Raw genomic sequence first — 22,941 nt, forward strand, 5'->3', positions numbered from 1 at the left:
GTTCAGTTTTATGAAAGCGAATGCCAGTTGTACGAATAAGACAGATTTATGTTCGGACGAAACCCAATCACAGACAACATCGCAAATTTTTAGAATTTAAAGGTGTTAAAAATATTTCGAGATGTCTGGGTAATTAATCGTAAATGATCTAGGATCGGAAATCCGTATTTATTTTAGGCGAATGCGTGCTTTTGTTACAAAAGTATATTATTATGAGGTATGCATTTTAAATAATTATGCTAAACTGCACAACTCTCGAAATTCGTGGTCAGTGTATTGGTTCTGCAGAAAAGTATGCACCGTCTATCTCCATAGATTTTTATTATAAAGTCAAATTAGGTCATGGTATTATACTTATATAGATAGTAGACATACCATAATTGTAGTAGTATTTAAAATATTTTAAAACAATGCGAAAGCTATATACATATGTGCAAATTTAACTAAGGTAACTGAAAAATTTGTGGTCCAACCTTTATATCATATATGTGTATGCCTAACAAAATCTCTTTTGCTATAACAGAATGCTTTTTAGTTTTGGAGTGAATAAAATTCATTAAGAAGCAGGACGAGCTAATTTCGAATATTATAATTTCAGGCAAAGACCAATTTGGTTTGGATTGGATATTATTATACCTATTGCTAAAGCATTCCGTAAGGTATATATTAATAAATTGGTGTTTTCGAATGAACCATCAAGAATATACATATCATAAATCGGCCTTGGGTCATTCTGATTTCACTTTCCTGTCCAAGTGCTCTCTGTTTTCATTATATAATACCCATCCATTATGAAAATTGCAGTGGTGCCTAAAACCATTTGTAAACTGCAATGCTAGGCATGGCGAATTCCAAACTAATGCTTTGTTTTCCATTCCAACTGGTAAAGGTGGAATATAACAATATTCTTACCAAATCCTGCTGTGCTGGAAAATCCTATTTCTATACAGTAGACCGTAAACTCAAGTGACGTAAACTGCATCGTCGGTGCAGCAATAAAATTTGTCCCGCCGAGGACCGTGAAAGTTTTCAAAGATGTCCTGTTGTGCATAGCACAAATGCATTCACATCGGAACTGAGAGAAGCTAAACAAATTCGGGCTGCACTTGTATTTTAAATCACATTTTCGCGCCAACATCAAGACAAAAACTTGGTCAAAGTGCAAAAAAGTACCTAAAGCGTCGASTATTCCCATATAGTATTTTTTCCATACACACCTATGACTTTGTCGACATCGGCGTTTTACGCAGCTGTTAAGCAATGTATTTTATGTGTACTTTAACTCTGTAGTGACACCGACGAAGTCAGGTAGCTACTCACAGAGGCAATGAAGATTTAATTACATCCAGTAAGTGCTAGGTACAATTTTATGACATCCACTAAATAACCAAAATAAAGTAATTACAATAACCTTGTTTGTTTTGACCCAGCTTTTATGCCACTTCAAGTATTAGGTTGTTGGCATGCTATTATACATGCAAACATGTCATCTTAAATATCTGCTAAAAACTAAGTCGCAACTTTAACACGTAATTGTCATTATGAGCAATGCCAAACACTCAATTTCAATGGAACGTTAATGAGGGTCAAATTCTATTAAGATCAGATCAGAGTAGGAAAATATATTTTACAACAAAAATGTAACAAAAAAACTTTATTCATCCAACAAAATATGTAAAGGTTTAGTAGTGATTCCTTTAAAAATAACTGCAAATAACAAAAAGGCAGACGTTGTACACAAAAGTTCTGGTATCTATTTGAATAATTATCAGTTTTTTGTCAAATTTTAGATATCAAAATACTATGATGACGTTTAATAAATCCGTTGGAAGTTTTTCTGAATAACTACAAATCAGTGCTTCGGAATACGACTTATGGCATTCAGCAAAACATATTATTTAATGTATCCGTTCTTGACGCTTGATAGTATTCCAAGTATTATTTATAAGAATAAATATCATATTTTTTATGTACAGTAAGAGAAGAGTTAGCTGACAYACACTGATTAATAGAATGTAAAACAAATCGAACACATCCATTGCAGGAGGTTTGGTTATATGGCGTGAGTTTTTTACGACATGCTATAAGCTGAAAAAACTTACTTATTRTTTACGTTTTCCAATCTCTGTTTTTAACTAAACTGGAAAAAAGAAATTAGAAGCATAACTCATGGTTGGTTTTCCAACGGTGAAATTTGGCAAATGAATGCGTTCTCCTATCTYAGGTGTTTTAATGCCTAGTCAATTGATATTTGGAAGAAGTTTTCCATTTTCTGTTATACATACTTATAAATATAATCAATTAGTGGCGAATACGGCTGCCGCTGTAAGTAATTAGTAATGATCTGACTTCAAAAATCGAAAAATGGAATATATCGTATATAATGTGCCGCTCACTAATATGTTATATCAATCGTTAAGTTAAATGTCTGAGCAAAAGCAAAATATTATTTTAAGGAAGACTTTTGACATGTACATTGTATGTGCTTAAATTATTTAGAATACAAAATATTGGACATTTATTTTTCATTACTTTGTACTTTACAAACATATTTTATATCCCATGGAACAAGCAATATTGACCCACCAACAACATAAAAATCCGAATAACTAGAAAATACGCAGACGTGTATGACGACAGACTAAATGGATGACAAGTCACAGAATTGTGTATAGAATTTTGTAAGCATTAATGTTCTGACACTTTAACACCAATGCAAATAACGTAGGTGGAAATTATGCATCCACTTCGCCCACAAGTAGTATATTGCAACATTCCTTTTCCTTTCGTTGGGTGGCGACGCACACATCAAAGTGGCAAAGTCTTGTAGAAATAAATAATAATAATTTTTTACATTTGCCAAAGGCTCTTCAAAATAACTAAAGAAGTGTTTCATGCAGTTATGCTTGTAGGGGCGTTGTTGTAATAATTATCTTCGTTTAGAAGTGATAACTGTGAAAATTGCTTTGCTAAAAATTGCTGAATATATTTTGAGATTACTTGTTTTAAGATTTTAGTTGGTTTAGTACAAAAATAGATAATTTAGGAGGCAACATTGCACAAGATCTCTAAGCTGACCATATGTATGATAACACATTTATTATAAAGGGATTTGTTACAGTACTATTTTTGAATTATTTTTTTCCTCAAATTTCTTTACGTTCAAAGCATATCTTCATTATCATTAGAAATAAATAAATGCGATTGAGAATTCAGAGACTTTACCAGTGATATCTTAAAATATTTAAATATCTTGATGCAAACAAAAATATCTTGTCAAAATACTGTTAATATGTCTATCGAAGACAGTTTTATTTAAATAGTAGCGTTCAAATTAAGAAATGTACGTTTCCGTTCAAAACGTTTCGACTTGTCGAATACACATGTATGTACAAGATTATAAGCAAACTCTGGCGGGGCGGCGAAGCTGTTCTCAATTTCGGCTACTTGGCGTGCCACATAGCAATTTCCAATGGATTTATCAGAACTTTCGCAGACATGATTTTCTATTTGTATTACGATAATGGCTGGTAGTGATCACTGCAAAGACAGCAAAATTTGTGGGTAACGATGTCATAATAACCTTAATTATTTTAAATTGATTTTAAAACGGCAGGCAGTCACAGTCAGAACGTTGCTCATGCACACACTATGCACAGCCAGAGTTATAACCGCAAAGGCTGTTGCGAGCATGACAGTGGCACTAGCAGACGCAGCTCCAGCGGTGTCACAGTAATAATCAACAACGCGCCACAAATGACGCGTTAGACATACTTGTATTCGTACTCTATTTACAACAAACGAACCCACAATGACAATGTCACTTATACAGTTTTGATTGATATTTTTCCCGCATCTACTCTACATTGGCGCTTTTTGCTTTAACATTGTTTTTGCTACTCTTTGCACGTTATATGAGCTTTCTAGCTGCAAATATTTTCTTGGTTTTTGTGCGGACGAAAATATTCGCAGAATGAAGTCGTCACTCGGAATTGTTCAATTATTGGATTTGACGCTGTGTCTGCTACAGCTGTAGCCGCAGTCGAAGCAACACTAATATACATATGTACCTATATTGCATATGACTAGATTGCATGATGTGAACGACGCTCTACGTTGGCGTCGGTGTTACGAAAGCAATGGCTAACTACGACTGTGCGTGCGTGCATGTGACACTTTGACAAATCGGCAAGGCAAAGCGACTTGTTGCCGCTCCTCATGATTCACACAGAGCTCCTGCTTATTTGGTTATTTTATGCTTATTCACTTCATTTAATGTACTTACTGCACTAAAAGAAATTGTTAGGAGCGGTGCGATGCACAAGTTGGAATTATTTGTAGCAATCATTAATTGACTTACGGGTCTTAATTTATGATCCCGTAAACGGTAGAAAATCTCAACTCGATTTTTGGCGCCTGCTAAACCATGTAAGGGGTTCTACAAAAGGAAATTTCAATATAACTGGAAATTGCAATGTGTGCTATAGCATGTAATCAGTACAATTTGTCATTTATTTTAATATATATTTTGCAATTTATATAATGACTTATTTTTCAGTTCCATACTTTGCAGTGTTGAAATCCGGGCAACTGTCAGTCTGTCCGACTGTCCGTRTAAACTCTAACTTGACTAAAACTGAGATATCTTGTTCAAAGGATGAGTTCATAGACGGGCGTAATCGGACCACTGCTACACCCACAAAACGCCATTAATATATGTATATATAACCCCATATCTATCTTGATTAGGTGGTATATACAACCGTTAGCTGAACATAGCTATTATACTCTGTAGCAAATGTTGCAAGAGTACAAAAATACTTTTATGAAAATATCAAAATATTTTCTTCTGTTTTGTTTCATAGTTCACAAGGATTTGCTAAAAAACTTTGTTCTTCAAATATTTGAATCATTAAATATTTATTTTTTAGGTTAACTGTTTAATATATTAATCAAATTGCACAATTTTCATAAATAATTTCATAATTTTTATCGTAATTTGTATTAAACGAATATAAATACGATTTGAGAGTGAGGAAAGTACTGTGTAGTAGTTATGGCACCAAATTTCCGCAGTTATAAAGCTAGAAAAATATCAAAACTTGTTAGAATCCGTCAGATATTCTTGGATTTTTTCATCGTAGCTCACAAAAATCGTAGCTCCGATGAAAATGTGATGATTTACCAGCGGGGCTTCAGCAACAGTTGGCATTGGCATGCGCATCTGCCAATCAAAGCACACCAATGAAGTCTCAATGGCCACACTTCTACATAACTCTTTCTTTCTCGTTCTGTCAGTGGTTGTCTTTGATGCACTTGTTGGAGTGTGGATACAATAGCCAACAAACCAGCACATCAAAATAGAATGATGTACACATTCACTATGAATCAAATGGTTATACGCAACCCCAATGCGATCAATCACATCAACGATTGAGACACTGTAGTCATCGTCAGATGTTTATCTCCACAAATGGCCAGTGTGTTGTCAATTAATATGACTGTCTTGTGGCGAAATTCACAGAGTATTATGTGGATTGGTAAGTCGCAATTTTTTTATTAATTTAAAGGAAAATAACTAATCATAACTTATATAATTTTATACATAGCCTTCTATAATTATGTTATTATTTGGCTCATCTTGCCAGCTTTCAAAAGAACTGCTTTAACACTGCTCAACAGGATTCGTGAGGCATCAGTCCTTTTGGATATCATTAATATTATAGTATGATGAATCTTTGGATTGAATCAGTCGAATTGAATTCATCGTAAATTTCATCACACTGCGTGATCAGTTTGCACAAATGTGTCAATTAGATTTATTATCACTTAGTTATCTTTAAGCTTTGCCGTATCACGATGCCTTTTATTGTAGTCATGTATATATGTATATGTATTTATACATAAACGCAGCGATCGCAGTGCCTGTCTGCCTGTCAGAATGTCCAACAGCCTCATTGAACATTTTGCGCTATTCGTTTTCCACCTCCTGCCTGTGTTTTTGTATCTGTCTATCTTATTGACTGACTAGGGCAGCTCTTGTATAGCCTGTCGATCGCAGTTTCAAACTTCGCACAAGCATCTTACAAAAACGCTATATGCACGTATAGTGGCACGTTTCGGCTCTTGTCTGGGCTGCTTGTTACTTGTCTGACAGTCTGTTTCGTGCGTGCATTACAAAATACTCTCTAACAGCAACACTAACTCTGGTTCTAGCCATAACTATGTCCACATGGATTCTCTCGTCTCTTATTCCAGCTTAAGTGCGATTGCAACAGACACAAGATACAGTGTGCATCTTGGTGAACACAAATCAACAACAACACATCTTAAGTGTAASGTATTCGTGGTCCCAGGGAATAGAAGAGCACCTGACATATTCAATGTAATGGAGATAATTAACGCCAATAGGAAATATTTTTTGCTACACTTCTTAAAAGTTGAAGGTGAAGGGCCCATAATAAAAATAAACTTTTATTTAATTATAAAAATTACTTTGACATTTCCAGTGGGTTTGCGTGAAGTGAAAACAAGCACGAAATCAATTAATATTACTAGAATAAACGGTATTTCGAGTTTGTTTAGTAGAATTGAAATAGCATGTTTACCGATTATATTATATACATATATATTAAATAATAAATCTGGTGATATAGTAGTCATTTGGTTTAGTAAAATWCAAAAAGGCAAGTATGTTCTAAAGCCGACTTTCGCGATTCATATTGTGTAAATATACATACATACATTTATGCTCTAAAGAAATGTTGCAAACTTTATTTGCTAAATTCCAAAAGCTACTTAAATAATTCAAACGCATTTTTTAATAATTAAAATATTTGTTTTTACAAAGAACTATTTATTTATTTAATGAATTATTTAATGAACGGTAGATCATATCCCTTGCTATTCTTACAAAAAATCATTCACTTACCAGAAAAAGGAAATTTTTCCTACCGGTATAAATGAAGTCATTTAATTTGCAGCGCTACAGTAGTGACGTACTATGCTCCCTTGGCGCAATCATTTAGCAGAGAATGCGCGCTTACAACAACCCTACAATAAACTACAACCCGTCGCTGTATCCTCGATATCGGACATCGAGTGCACTTTTTAGCGATTGATATTTTAGCAGCAACGAACTCGTTCTGTGGCGCTGCAGAGCTGCAGCAATGCACAACTCAAAGTACGAGTATTAACATAAAAGTGTATTAAGTGTCAAATATTGACAGCACATACTGATTCCGATTGTGGCGAAGTGAACTTTTAGCAGGTGCAGCAACACTTTGCAGAAATGTTACTTGAACAGCTCTAGCCAATACGATGCGTTTCGCAAGCCTCGTGCTGCTTTCTATATTCGTTCAATCGTTTTTCATGTCGCTTTTTCACGTTAACACTTTGTAATTTAATACAATTATGAAATAAAAGTGTGTTTCTGCTTCCCTTAAGAAAAACATCAAAAATCAGTAGTGAAAAAGTTGTGTTGCCATTTAGAAATGCTAATGGATGCAATTAAATGCTCAAGCAAAGGGAGTAAATGTATTGCACAAAGAATTATAGCTGCAATATGTGATAGCAATGCAAGAATTGTGTGAGAAATTCATGCCTTACGATTTCTCTTCACAATTGTATTCATATAAAAATGCGTATTTTTTGGTTTTCTCTTGAATAAAATCTTCCTCTATAATTCGTTTTAAAAGTCCTGTGATCAAACTTATGTCGAATGATGTTTTAGTACGTAAGAGTTTAACCACATTTAGTGCATTGCTGTCATGATTTCACTTTGTATATAATATATAATGTTTTTAATTTACGATCCCTATAAGACAATGTGTAATATGTATAATTAGCGGTGCTATACAAATTATAAAATTTTATAACAGCTACTGTATCGCACATTAGAAAGAAAACTTTGACACTTTGATAATTGTAAACAGTTTTTAAAATGTTAATAAACAATGAAAACAATTTAATTATTTTTTCAATCTTTTCACTCATTGTCGGCAACTTTAGAAATGTTGCCTTCAGGACAAATTCAATAAAATGACGATTTTCTAATAACTTTTAAGTAATGTTTAGTTCATATTGAGTTAAATCGCTTTTTAGAATGATATTTTTATAAGGCTATTTAACATAACTGTTTTATTTTCCCATTTTTCTCAACTTATCTTTACGGACTTCGTTTACGTTACGTTTAATTTTCTCTCTGTATAAATCTCAAAATTCAGTTAGTAGCAAAAGCTTATTTATTAAGTAAAAACGTATTAAAAAGCAAGTAAGGAATGGCTAAGTTCGAGTATAACCAAACATTTCTTCTATCGCAACTTGCAAGAATTGAAGCCAGGGAAATATCTTAAAACGAAAAGCGTCAACCAGAGGATCAGGCACCAAATACACTGTTATAATATAAGTAAAACACCCTCTATTATTTTCATTGAGATTACTCGCATGTTGGCCGATATATGTGATGTAAAGCCACCTGAAAGTTCGGAAAAGGATTGCGAAGCAATTTAATATTAATAAAATTATCATCAATTGAGATATATTTGACATAAGCTTAACCGAAGAGACTTAAATAAATATATTGAGTTGATGTAAAAAATGTCAACCAGAAGATCTGAATTTATAATTTTTGGGATATGAGGCTAAGGCCAAGGTCTAGATTAACTAAATTCATGTTCAGCACTAAACCTTTAATATAATAAGGTTTGTTTGCACAACGGAAATTATAATATGCAGTACAATATAATTTAACATAATTTCGATAAATTTTGTTAAGATATCTTCCATATAATAATATGATATAAGACCAACCGAAAGTTTGAAAATTTTATATTGGGGTGGTATGGATCTGATTTTATCTATTTTTGGCATTACTATATATTATGAAGAGAAAAAGATGCTTACTGAGTTTCAATAAGGTACTTCTCACATCTTCACCAATAAAGTCATCCGGATGTTTGAAAATCGTTATATTAGTTATATGGGTGAAAGGTCAAGTTTTCAACCGATTTTATCCATTTTAGACACAAAGAGTCTCCTTTATGAGAAAAGTGCGTACTCTAAATTTGATTAMAATAACCAAAATAATATATTCGGATAAAGTAAATCGGAAGTTCAAAAATGTTTCTATTAGTTATATGGAAGTATTCTTCCGATTCAACTCATTTTTAACACACGGTCATAACATTATTATCAGGAAACAATATCGCAATAGGAACTAAGGTCTTTTCTCCCTTTGAACAATTTTTGGTCAAAAGGCGGTACATTTCAAAGTCACTATTGATGCAAAGAGTGATTGGTTCACGATTTGTATACTGAAAAGTAAAAGAATCAGATGGAATTAAATATTGTAAAAAATAGGTGTGGTTTTCGTTTCGCACTATAATGTAGGAATGCCAGAATAGTACCTACCAACTTTAATTGAAACCTATTGTAGATCCCGTTATATGCATTTTCATCTAGTTGTGAACGGTGCCATGCCCATCGTTCAAACGGGCTTCTCTAAAGGCCTTCTGTACCATCTTGTGTGTAAAATTGATTGTCTATGTATGTACGTTATACTTTAATTAGATATATTACTTAGTTATGGCAATTTATTGGTTCTCAAATAATAACGTCTTGTGGGAGTTACAATTTCTGATTCCGAGCAAAGAGCATATTTTCCAAGTTTCATAAAGATATCTTAATTTTTACACAAGTTACCGTTTGCAAGGCCCAACGGACAGACGGACACATAGTCAATCTGATTTCATCTCGTCTCATCATCAATTTTTTATGGATATGTATATGGTATAATAATATATTAGGTTGTCAAAAAAGTCTTGAGGTATTTTTGAGATTTTTGCGGTATTTTTATTGAATTTTCAATTGTTCATAAAATATTTTTTTATGACTCATGCCCAGCTCTTCACCTATGCTACGGTTGCTACTATGCCGGTCTCTTTCGACCAACTCAGCGATTTTATCCCAATTTTCGACGACAGGCCTTCCGGAGCGTGCCACATCTTCGACCACCTCTACACCAGAACGAAAACGTTGAAACCATCGTTGTGCGGTGGAAATGGAAACTGGAGATGCATTTTTGCCTTTATCGTAGTATTACTGTAAAATGTGCCGTATTTTCTCTTTATTTTGCTCACGAATGACTTCAATGAAACGACAATCAATCAAACACGTGTTAGCGCGTGAAATGAGCTTTCCAAAAAGGTATAGCATGACCCGATGCGACGAATAAAACTARAACTACGCGCTCTCAGCGCCAACTACCGAAATACCGTAAGACTTTTTTGACAACCTAATATATTTCGCCATTATAAACAAATAAAAATAATATAAAAATAATATTATATCCATCTCCATTTTATGCTCATGAGTTGATGTCTTTCGGTGTTGTTGCTACTTAGAAATTAAAGTTGATTGAGTTGATGAAAAAAAACACACAAAAAAAAAAAAAGTTGATTTATTTCCATAATTATACCCTTTGCGGGGTATTTTAAGGTTGTCACGAGGTTTGTAAACTTCGGTAACACCTAGAAGAAACTATCGAATATATATAAAACATACATATAAATATGTATACAAATGATCAACTTGACGAGCTGAGTATTTTCAAAATCCTGAGTCGATTAAGCAATATATCGACCAAAATCCAGTCATTGGAAAGCTTTTGTATTTGTCTATATGTATTTACGAATCGTGGCACGGATTACTGTCTAAGGTAACGGTGCGGTCTCCGAAGAGCTTGTTCAGATTGAACCACTGTAGCTTACATCTGCCATGGAATGTTATGTATTTGTAAAACATATTATAGCTTCGATGAAATCGGAGTTAGCTTTATTTTCTTGTTTTAATTACATATGTACGCAAATCTATGAATATTTAATATTTTATTGCACATAATAACGGTTATGGCTATTATAAACATAACATGACATTTTGTTTCAATAAAAGTTGGTATTTCTAAGATTTGCATATCCGAAAAGTCCATTTTTGCACCAGTAATTGTTGCAGACCTTAATATGTAAAAGAGTCGGTAACGGTAATCAAATTAGAATTTGACAATAAAGTCACCAAATTTATATGGATTAGCTTAAATAAACCGAGAATACAATATTGTAATCTAATTTTTAATATATCGCGAATACTACTTAAACATTTTAGACATGAACAATACATAGACYAGAAAAAATTATCTCACTCATTTATTTGTCTTTGGTGACTGCTGTACAAATGAATGAAAAGAGATAAAACATACCGTATAATGAATTTTTATTAAACAGTAATGCAAAATATTCAAGTAAATATAATAAATACTCTTAAAAAAACTGAGATAATAGTAAGATACCATATGACAATATTTGAAGAGGTTATATAAAAATACTAAATATTAAAATCTCTTTATTTTATAAATCATATTATTAATGTTACTAAAGTTCGCAATTGCATACATCTAATACAGGAGGAAACAGACATTAGAAGGAATGGAGTTGAGAGGATGAATGATGTTGATGGAAGTACAATGAACGATTTCTCTCTCTCAGCAACAGCCATTTTGATTTATGGCTTTGTGTACCGTTTGGCGAATGTGCGACACTCTTTTACGTCGCTCTGTTTCGTACGTAGTGTTGTTGCTTTTCAGCGACACTGTAATTGGTGTATAAATGTTTGTTGTTTAGTAGTAGTTGTGTGGATTTTTATTTCGGCTATTGTTTTTCTTTGCATGCATAGGCGGGAGTAACATGTGCAATTGTGTATGCACACGAATATGTGTACACAAATAGTATTTAGGTACACTACTGTGCGATAAAATTCAATTAATTTGAATTCTAATGCATTTTAAATTAAACTATTTAAGGAAAAGTAGAACAAAGCTTAATATAAACATTTTAAATACCATAAACATTTATTTTTGAAAATTGTTATTTGTGTYTTAATACTTCTCTTATATAATACTTTAAATTTAGATTATCAAGATTAAGATTCATGGCGCTTAATAAATAAAAAAAACTTGTTAGACAAGTAAGGAGGGCCTAAGTTTGGGGGTATCCGAACATTTTATACCCTTGAAAATTGCAGTACTTATTTAATATTATAAACATCTCCAAATGAAATGCGTGTGATATGTGATATTAACTCGACTGAAWAAGCTAAAGTTAATATATTGAGTCGATGAGGAAAACGTCAACCAAAGGGTCCAGAGGATCGGTCATCATTATATTATATGAGGTTTTAACCAAGGTAAAGACCAATTTATAAATTATAGCCATTGACCTATATATTGACTCTATCATCATTATGGAGTATGGATTTTTGAAAATCCTGATATTAGTACTGATGGTATTCAAGCCATTTTTGACATACATACATACAGACATACCCTTATCAGAAAAGAATTATCTCTGAATTCCAATTATATACGTATCTCAAACATTGAACGATATTTGGGGTCAATAACCATCTGTAGATGTTGAGGACCACATATTCGGTACCCAAGGCCTAAACCGTGACAAGTTGTGGTTATAAGGTGGCATCCTTCAAAACTACTATTCGTCCAAAGCTTTATCTTGTTTTGTAAATCACTTCTTTGTAGACTGGAAAGTGAATTAATCAAATAGAATTTAAGATTAGGTTATATCGTTCGCACAGTAACATTGGAATTTGGTTAAGATCGGTCGAGAGGCCAATATATGCGACTTTACCTCACTGTGTATGACCCCGACTGATCCGATTTAATGCATTTGCACAGTGTCGGTAGGGATTAATAAAGCGTTTATCTTGAGCGAAATTTGTTATTTTCGCTTAAATGGTTTGTGAGATATATATATTTAACCTTATTTTATAACCCAATATCTATCTTTATTTGTTTTGTGTGATACAACAACTGTTATATTAGGATTATACAAATTAATTTTATTTTACAAATGGTCGGAAATAAAGAATCACACATAGCTTTGAATTTGACATCGTAATTAGAAGCGACATATTTCATAAACAATAAAATAATAATAACATGTCAAATGGCCATTGTAGAGGAGTTATATTTATAAAAACAATCATTAATTTAGAATCAAAGAAAAAATAAATGTTTTATCTTTCGTTAACATTTGAGCCACTCAAAAATGTAAAACTGATCTARAATATAATATCATATATATAGAATATGATAGCACTGGAGATAGCGAATCTACCACTTTAATTTTATTGCCCAACTCTCCTATCATTCAATATAAGAGAGCTGATCGCTTGTACGACTTTGACAGTTGACTGGATGGGGTAGGTTTTGACGTTTCGCAATTAAAATGACTGGTACTGCCAGATTGAAATTATAACATTCAAAATCGCCAATAAAAAATTTAAAACAACGAAAATTAAAGAAAATACGAAATTTAAATGTATTTGACAAACAAAACGTTTTGTCATGCATATTTTTTTTAATTTTGAATTAAAAATGATTAATGACATTTATTAATTGAGAGCTAACAGGCTAATTCACTGTATAAGTCAATATAAAAAGTCTGTTGTTTTAATAAACTACAAAATAAAATAAAAAAATTAAATAGTTTMTTCATACATTAAAAGTCCCAATTTAAAATAATATTTAATTGTAAAAATATGTTGTGATTTAAATGCCCAAAAATTATTATTTTGTCCGATCTGGCTGCAATGGAAATTGTTATAAAAAACGCAAATTTTCAGCCCTATTATTTGTAAATAAATATTTCTGAGGTTTGTTGTGAGGTTATTCTTGCTGATATCTCACAAGAAAAAATAAAATCTTGTCCAATTTATTTAAACATAAATATGTATATTTCTTTTTATTCATACTTAGAAGAAAGTAAAATATACAAAGACCGTATGTTACATTTTTACTGTAATAGGCAAATACTTATATTTGTAATAGATAACGCCTTTGGAATACTTCCTCCATTCTATKTCAATCAAATAATTGCAAATTTCTTTAAAAATATTGAAATTAACAAAACAAACAAAACCGTGAGGTTTGCTTTCATCACAAATTTGTGAGGTAATTGTAGGCATTTGTGCCTTTGAAATCCCYGCAGGATATGGACAACCTCACAAATCACAAAAATCTCACAATAGTGAGAGTGGTGATTTTTGTGAGGGATGTAAGTTGGGCACCGCTTTATACATAACTTTGTTACTGCGCAAAGATATCGAGAAGAGAAATAGAATCGAGAACAGCTAATGCCCGTTTCAGTTATTTCTCTCCKCTCTACATAACGTGTCAATCAATCATTTTTGTTTCTAAGGGGGACATCTATCCGCGGATAGCAAAAAGATATAATATTTGCTCTCCACTTTATATCGTCAGTTAGCGATTGTTTTCAGTAGATGGCGCTGCATGTTTAATTTTTCCTAAAACTATGTTACATTTGGCACAGGTAGTCACAAATCCAGTTTTCTGATGTGTTGACCCGTCGTTTATGCCCAAATCACTTAAAATGAAAGTAAACCATTGGCGACTGCATCTTCATCCATGCATATGTATATTTCATACATTTCTCTAAGCGATCATTTTCATGTTTTTTTTTAGAAGTGCAATCTTCTAACCTAAGTTATTTTAAGTTATTTGAAGAAACTGTTTTTCATCTGACGGCATTTTCTTTTGTATAACATTTCTATTCGAACATACTGCATATGGACGTCCATTTAAGTACAATATGTAAATACATACATACAACTCTTTACTTATATACAAAAACATATACAGTGGAAACACTATATAACGAAGCTCTAAATAACGAATACTTGATAAAACGTAAATAGGAAATGCAAAAGTTTGTTAAGTTTCCATTATTATTCCAAAATTTAAAACATATTTATAGGCGTCCCGGATACTCTCTGCAATGAAATAATGCGCTTCCCTCTAAATTACCGACTCAAGAACATATCGATGTTTTGGAACAAAAGTAGAATTGAAGTACTTAGCCTTCTAATATTATTTGTTATAGGTCGTCCTCCTGCAAACAAACTCTTTTTCTAACATACAAATTATCTTGTTCCTTGAATATGGTTATAAAGAGTTTCCGCTGTAAACCGGTTCGTAAACCATACTACATATATTCGTTTATTTGGACCGGGCATCTATCGTTATGTATCACATCTTCACCCAGAAGATATCAACAAACAGCCCTTCTAATGCCTACGGCATGAAATAATTGAAACGGAAGCCTGTATTTGGCAGTTTAAGTCCACTCAGCGTACCTATATTATGTATATATGTATATTAGAAGGAAGAGTGGGTGAATAGAAATGCCGGTGAACAGTTTGGCTTTTGTTGTGGGCGGCGACGGGCCGGATATGAAATTATTTTGTTGATGACAAAAGCCAAAACAAACAATGGAACAGAGGAAGAATACGCCACAGCATGTGGTAGTAGCAATGGAGTAGGACGTGGTAATTTGAAAGGGATCGTCATAGTTGGTTGCACAGCGAACCAGTACTGTGCGCATAGAATATTAAGGTTTTGAACGATTGAAAAATTGCTTTAAATGATATAAGACGAAATTTTAGCACAGGATATCGTTGTTGCCGAAACTAACCCACTCAATTACGGCGGAAAAAGTATTTTTGCTTAAAAAATGTGACTTTAATAAAGTTAACTCATTAAAACTATTAGGTTCCCGTATTTCATTTCACATAATTCAGAAACACTGCAGTTTCAGTATTAACTCCTTTTAAAGTTCCTGCAATTTCAAAAGATTACATTTTACAAACTAGTGACTAACTAAATTATATAACACCAGTACATATTGGTTCAATTACCTCAAACGACATTGTTTTCACACCGGCAATGAACGAAAAAGAATCTTACCTTGAAGGATGTTGTTGCTTGTTATTGTAATTAAGAATTTCATCATTTAAAAGTTCGCTTCAATGAGCAAAATTTCAATCAGCTTTGGAATTTCTATAACAAAAGGGTTGTAAGCTAACATGAAATAGTAGTGAATAATATTGAAAGAATATTTTTAAAATAAAACGTAAAGAACATGTGGGAAACTCAGCAAAACTTTAACTATTTTTACTCAGTTTCACTTAAGTTTATTTATATACAGTGTGTTTGTTCCAAGCTGGTACCAGTTTTTACCAGTTTCTAGGGGGAAATGGATGCACCGCGGCAGAATAGAGTCATTCCTTGGAGCATAAGCTGCGTCCTGCTTACTAAAAGTCTGACTTCAAGTTCGATGATTTCACGAATATATTATACTCAGTCGAAGGTTATTTTCCACCTGAATGAAGACGCTAAAGTCAACTAAATTGTAGAATTTGTATAAATGTTGAAAAACAAGACTCACGTACAGATAAAGATGTAATTTTTATACTCTCGCGACAAAGTTGCTAAGGAGAGTATTATAGTTTTGTTCACATAACGGTTGCTTGTAAGTGCTAAAACTAAAAGAGTCAGATAGAGGGTTATATATACCAAAGAGATCAGGGTGACGAGTAGAGTTGAAATCCGGATGTCAGTCTGTCCGTCCGTCCGTCCATGCAAGCTGTAACTTGAGTAAAACCTAAAACCTATAAAGTGTCATAACTAAGCCATAAATAAAGATATTAAAATGAAATTTGGCACAAAGGATCGCATTAAGGAGGGGCATATTTGGACGTAATTTTTTTGTTTGTAAGAAATTTAGAGTGAAACCTTTTCTTGATAATAAATGGGTTGAATCAGAACAATACTTTTCAAAGCCCTTATAACAGGCAATGTCAGCAACCAACACCCAGAGAGAGAAATCCGGCTAATTGTGCAATTTTATGTGGACCTGATGATAGACTGCACGACAGTCTGTAGACGAAGGGTCAAGGCCTTTGGATCTACATGTTTATCTGATCAAGGATCACATCCCCTTAATATGTTAATACCAAACAGAACAAGCTAAGTCTAAGCCCTCCCAGGTTGCAGTACAAACCTCTGTTGACTTTATGCATGTGCGTTATCTTAATACTATTAAGAGAGTTATGTGAGTTACCTTGATGTACCTTAAAAGTCATCTTTTTCTTTTATTAATATGTGATAATTCTAAAAATAGTTAAAATCGGTTCAGTACTATTTCCACAACCTATATAGTGATTTCCGACTTTCCATATAACTTTGCATTTGAGTTTAGGTTAATCCAAATATGTGATATTTTGACAAAATTAAGCATGCAAGCTTTCTTAAAAATTTATAATTATGTCGCATGTATTTTATATGAAAGTGATTTTAGTATAATTTACCAAAAAGGAAAGCATAATATAATTTAATAAGATACACATTTGATTATATTATTTAAAATAAAGGTTTGCCAACACCTGAAAATATTTCTCCTATCTTTGGCCATTACAACATGTTAGAGCATAAAGTATTCGGTTGCAACCAAACAACCTTCTGTACCTGTTAAATTAATTATCTATTACTTTGAATATAATGTAAGCTCATGTTTAATTATTTTATATTAACATGAGCGTCATCATATATTTTCAGTTTTTCAATTACTAACTTGGTTATTACTTTATCTTTCCAGAGTTTCACTCCAAAACGAATCAAAATTGTACGAGTAGAAATTAAGACGACTTTATCACAAATTCTACAACTTATTTTTGGACTTTAATTTACTAAACATTGTTGGGTGACATTAGGATAAAGCTCTACAATTAGAAAAGTTAAGGCGATATTCAACTTGAAAAGCAGAAACGCAAATCATTTTTATACCTCAAACATTTTAAGCTAAGAACGACATTGTATACTGTATTTATATAGGTGTTCCGATTTAAGTAAGTATTAATAAAATATTTGTTTAAATGTTATTAATCAAATTTGTTATTTGCTTGCTTCACAAAAGGTAAAAATCTACATTAGTGTATATATACAAGTATCCGTATAAGTTGTATAGCTGATAACCAAGTAGCTTCAAGCACCTGTATAGAAACACGAGTCCCCCAAAAGCACCCGCCTCTTCCAGCAACCGGATCGTTATAGCTTCATCAACAACAGTAAACAACGCCCCAAAGGAACTTCACATTCTGCAATCCGCTACCCTCAGTCACGATTAACACCGCCACCACGTTTACCACAGACACAATAGAATCCTTCAATATGACGATGAGTACAAATAATTGCGAAAGTATGGCGTCATACTTTTCCAACTCCTATATGGGACCCGAAATGCACCATGGCCACTATCCTGGAAATGGTGTCGCCGATCTCGATGCGCAACAAATGCATCACTATAGTCAACATCCAAATAATCAGGGCAATATGCCCTATCCACGCTTCCCGCCCTACGATCGTATGCCCTATTATAACGGTCAGAGTATGGAGCACCAAGGCTACTCTCGTCCCGACAGTCCTTCCAGTCAGGTGGGTTTGTCACAGCAGCCCCAAGTAAATGGTAGCCCACTGCTTCAGCAACAGYCACAACCCCAGCAACAAGTTACGCCACAACAGGCGCAACAAGTTACGCAGCAAGCACAGGCGACACCTCAGCATCAGCAGCATCCGCAAGTGACGCAACAGGTGACACATCCAGCCCAACAACAACAGCAACCCGTAGTATATGCCAGTTGCAAACTGCAAGCAGCTGTGGGCGGATTAGGCATGGTGCACGAAGGCGGCTCACCGCCCCTAGTCGATCAAATGGGCGCCCATCACATGAATGCACAGATGAGTTTGCCACACCACATTGGACACCCACAAGCACAGGTGATTAGACTTATGATATTTACTTATCGTATTTAACTAACTAACCAACTCACACAAGTAGACGAATGTCAGAGAACTTTTAGCGCCATATCACAAATTTCATCAAAATGACATGTTAATATGCGAAATGATAACCGTTGTGGTATACTTGTGTGTAGAGTTATACAAAACTGAATTCATAAGAATGATGTAAGAGTATGTCTTCATACTCTGGATCACCAATGTGAAATCTTCAGATGAAATGAAAGTTAAAATTTTTTAAAATCCTCAATTACATATTCCTTGAACGTAGTAATTATGCGCAAACAATGTATGTTCAAAAATCACTGGTGAATTTCAATATTCCCACATATACTATATATTAATAAAAAAAAATAGAACTTATCCACTTTGTTGATAAAATCAAATTTCTTATTAAAAATTAAATGTTTTCACGGCAAAAATTTTATCAAAATTTAACGCAAATACAATTTTTATGTCTTATAATATCACAGTTGGGTTACAACGATGTCGGAGTTCCAGATGTTAATGAGGTAAGCGAAATCATCCACTTCGCTCTGGAAATATAAATAGTGAATAATTTGATACTCGTATACATATGCTAATTTTTTTAAATTTGTATATTATTTCAAATAACCCAACTTCAATGTTCAGTTAGTAAATACAATTTTATTTATTATTAAATAATACCACATACAKACATATGAATGAATATTTATTTATAATTTAGATGGAATAATATATGAATAGCTTTCAATAAACTTTCCTTCGAAGGTTCATCAAAACCACCATCAGATGAGTATGTATGGCCAACAACAGACTGGCATTCCACCCGTTGGCGGACCACCACAAACCATGATGCATCAAGCTCAGGGACCACCACAAATGCATCAGGGCCATCCCGGACAACATACACCACCATCACAAAATCCAAATTCGCAGTCATCAGGGATGCCATCGCCATTGTATCCCTGGATGCGCAGTCAATTTGGTAAGTGTCAAGGAAAGTGCCTCAAAAATTCCATGAATGTATTAAGTGGAATTTTTTCTTACTCTCATTCAAGTAAAATGTTGTGAGTACTTGTAGTTGAGTTCAGTAGAATTGAGTAGTGTGTTGAGTTAAGGTGTGCATGCAATGGTCTCATTGGTTTGTTGGTCCAATTAGAGTTGTGTGATAATTGTAATAGAACAATATCAATATAAGAATTGCTATCTTCAGGTGTAAAACAGCTGAGTAGATATAAGTTTACAAGTTTGCCGCTCTCTTGTATAGATGAATTTAAAAGAAATTAAATAAAACATTAAATCAATTCGATATACAAATAGATATTTCAGAAAGTTTAAGAGATGGACAGCACAAATTAGATTTAAACTATTAGGTAATAGACGCGATTGAGTTTCGAACAAAAATTTTAGTTAGACATCTTCTACATGTGTATGTTACTAATGCATACAACATTACACAAAGATGTTCTCGCTCATACTGTGCGGTAGAATGCCACACAATAGGCCGGTACAGCAATCACACAGTTAGACCTTAAACGTCCTCAACATTTCACAAAAGTCGAGCGGAACGAATTTTTGGAATATTAAATTCGCAAGCAAAAGTAAAATTTGCAAGTATTTCAGTTTACTACCATTTGTAAAGACAGGAACATTAGGATTGAAAGGATTTCCAAAATTTTACGACCTTCAAATACCCTCAATTGGATCGAAATACATATGTACATATGTATGTTCAGAAAGAAAGGCATCTGGGATAATAATGAAGAGTTTGATGAAATGGTTTTTGTACCTGTTGAATTGGGAAACTAGAGAAGGTTTCTATAGAAGTGCTAAAAATATAACTAGGTCATGAAAACAACTTTCTTTTCATCGATAACAAAACTATAAGTATTACTGCGCCATATGTGAGAGCAAATACTTATATTTGACTCAGTTCGTAAAAAATGTTAGGTGTGTAAGTTGTATAAGCCTAGATGTCCGAGTAAGTGAACTGCTGGAGAGAACTTTGCGAATCCTCACACTCAATGAATATCAGCTTTATTTGAATATTCTTTGAGTTTATTTTTTTACTTTTATGCTTTAGTTTGCAATCATATGGACGGTGAGTCGCCATATTGTTACGTACGTTTTTAAAGCCAGATTGAGATGCAAAGTAAAATTGATTACAGTCATTAGTTGCATGTTATGTTCAATGGATACCATCAATTTATTAATCTCTGGACCTGGACCATGGTTCGTGTATTTCGACTTCGTTGTCATGTATTTGCAAATGCTGTTATGCTTGTTTTTATTTCTGCAACCGTATGAATTTGTTTGTTTGTTGTTTTTAAAGTTCATTCATGGCCTATGCCAAGTTGTTGCAAATTTTGTGCGATTCCGTTGTAAGCAAACCAAACATTGCTGAGCCCCTCAATAAATTTGATACAATAGTCTAAGCATCAATTCAGTTTAGTTATTTGTACAGGTAACTAGCAATTGCAAATATCAGTGTTTAAAACTCTAGATTTAAGATACTTACATATATTCCATCTTTAACTTAGGATAACATCAGTCTTGCTGCGACCTAAAAATATTAGTTTGCTACTATCTAAAAAATTTGGAAAACTTTATTTACATTTCAACAAACTTTATTCAATTCACTTAGTCATAAAAGAAATTTAGATTTATTTGGCATTTAGATATTCTAAACTCAAATGATTATTTTCTAATACTTATTACTCTCAAAATCTGAGCCTTCCCTTAAAGGCACTACAATTATGCATTTAGCTTATACCAACTATTGGAACTTTTGTATAATATAGTGAATGGGAGTCAACAAATGGGTGTTAAGAATAGAAGAAAATAACTAAATCAAATTTCAATGTGAATTTTATCGTTTCTCACCACAAGCAGCTGTCGTAAAATTTTTATTATACCCACACTTTGCGTTTAGCTGACTGCCAGCAGAATTCGTGACTCATCTTAGCTTTGCAAGCTGTTGCATTCAACCGAAAATCTCCAAACGATTTGCTGTTTCTGCATGAGCCAGCATACAATGCCAAAGAGTGTTTGTTTATTTCTTGTTCTTGTTTTTTATATTTTTTTTTATTTTGCTGCTTTTCTATCACGATTTCCGTACCGAGTTTGAAAATAAGCAACTGCACCTTAAATAGCATACTTCCTTTTTGGGATTTTGATAGTGGCGATGCATCGGGTGAAAGGTGCGAAAGCGTCTTTAATTAAGATGTAAGCTTATGGCCACAACAACACCAACATCGACAATGATAAAAAAGCTGTGCCATGGCCATTGTGTGCGGCACAGGAGATAAATGGCTGTGCTTACTTTGATATTATGGGCACAACCACCACTTTTAAAGGACCCATAAGTTGGATACAGGGCTGTTCAAATTGCGAATATTTCTGATATGTGAAATTATTTCTTATTTATTTCATAAAATTACATTATGTTTTCAAAGCTGTACTCAAAATTTACCATAAACGTCAACTTTAGAATTTGTATTTTGTAATTCTTATGTGTGTAGAAAAAATGCAATTCCACTAAAAATAAGCACACTTCCTTCACCCAGCTAGTTAATTTTCATATTGTACATATGTACTACATTTATGTGCGTGATCATGTGACGCAAATTACTTTTCTTGTACTTTGCACATTGCGGCACTTCTATCATTCGCGATAATTTTCTTGAAAATATTTTATATTCATTTCCCCATATTAGCAATCGATATATTATATTCCACCATATTTGGATAAATTGTAATACCGTCAAAAGGTCTGATGAAAAGTATATGTTCCCTACAAGCATTGCGATGTGTCAGCCATAAATTACACCAACCTTCAAAAATGATTTCGCAACAAGTGTTTATGTTCACATTATGTCTTGGCATGAGTATCAATTACGTCTGCGAGTTGGCATTGGAAAATATTTATTTTTATAATTATAGAATGTTTTTTCAAAGTAATAAATCTCAATTAAAAATAAATTAGAGAGACTAAAGATATTAAATCAAACCTGGAGATACAATACAATGAAAAATTGTCAAATTAATAATACTAGTAAGAACTAGATTAAGTAATAAGTAGAATTGATAAAAACATCTGCTTTTTCAATTTTTCACTACATATATATTACATTTAAATTTAAAGCTCGTGTAAATAGGCATTAAAACTTCCGGTGACAGTCCGGAAATTACCTTTCCTTTTTTACTTTTATCCTGCCAATGTTTTACGACAT

The 22,941-nt window shown here is 33.1% G+C and overlaps 1 protein-coding gene across 8 annotated transcripts in view; it reads left to right on the forward strand.

Annotated features, from left to right (window-relative positions):
* LOC108968150 (homeotic protein antennapedia) overlaps positions 1 to 22,941 on the forward strand; it is a 167,286-nt gene that overhangs the window by 130,341 nt on the left and 14,004 nt on the right. For 5 of the 8 annotated variants that reach the window (XM_018931942.1, XM_018931944.1, XM_018931945.1 and 2 more), the window contains 4 exons: positions 17,526 to 17,775; positions 17,844 to 18,703; positions 19,198 to 19,236; positions 19,478 to 19,706. In XM_018931942.1, coding sequence (XP_018787487.1) covers positions 18,098 to 18,703; positions 19,198 to 19,236; positions 19,478 to 19,706 — 874 coding nt within the window. In that variant the 5' untranslated portion in view covers positions 17,526 to 17,775; positions 17,844 to 18,097. The remainder of the gene's footprint in view (positions 1 to 17,525; positions 17,776 to 17,843; positions 18,704 to 19,197; positions 19,237 to 19,477; positions 19,707 to 22,941) is intronic. The other 3 variants (XM_018931947.1, XM_018931948.1, XM_018931949.1) reach the window with 3 other exon arrangements.

The sequence above is a fragment of the Bactrocera latifrons genome, unplaced genomic scaffold, assembly GCF_001853355.1.
Source record: "Bactrocera latifrons isolate USDA-ARS-PBARC rearing strain unplaced genomic scaffold, ASM185335v1 scaffold_205, whole genome shotgun sequence".
In the NCBI taxonomy this organism is placed as follows: Eukaryota; Metazoa; Arthropoda; class Insecta; order Diptera; family Tephritidae; genus Bactrocera; species Bactrocera latifrons.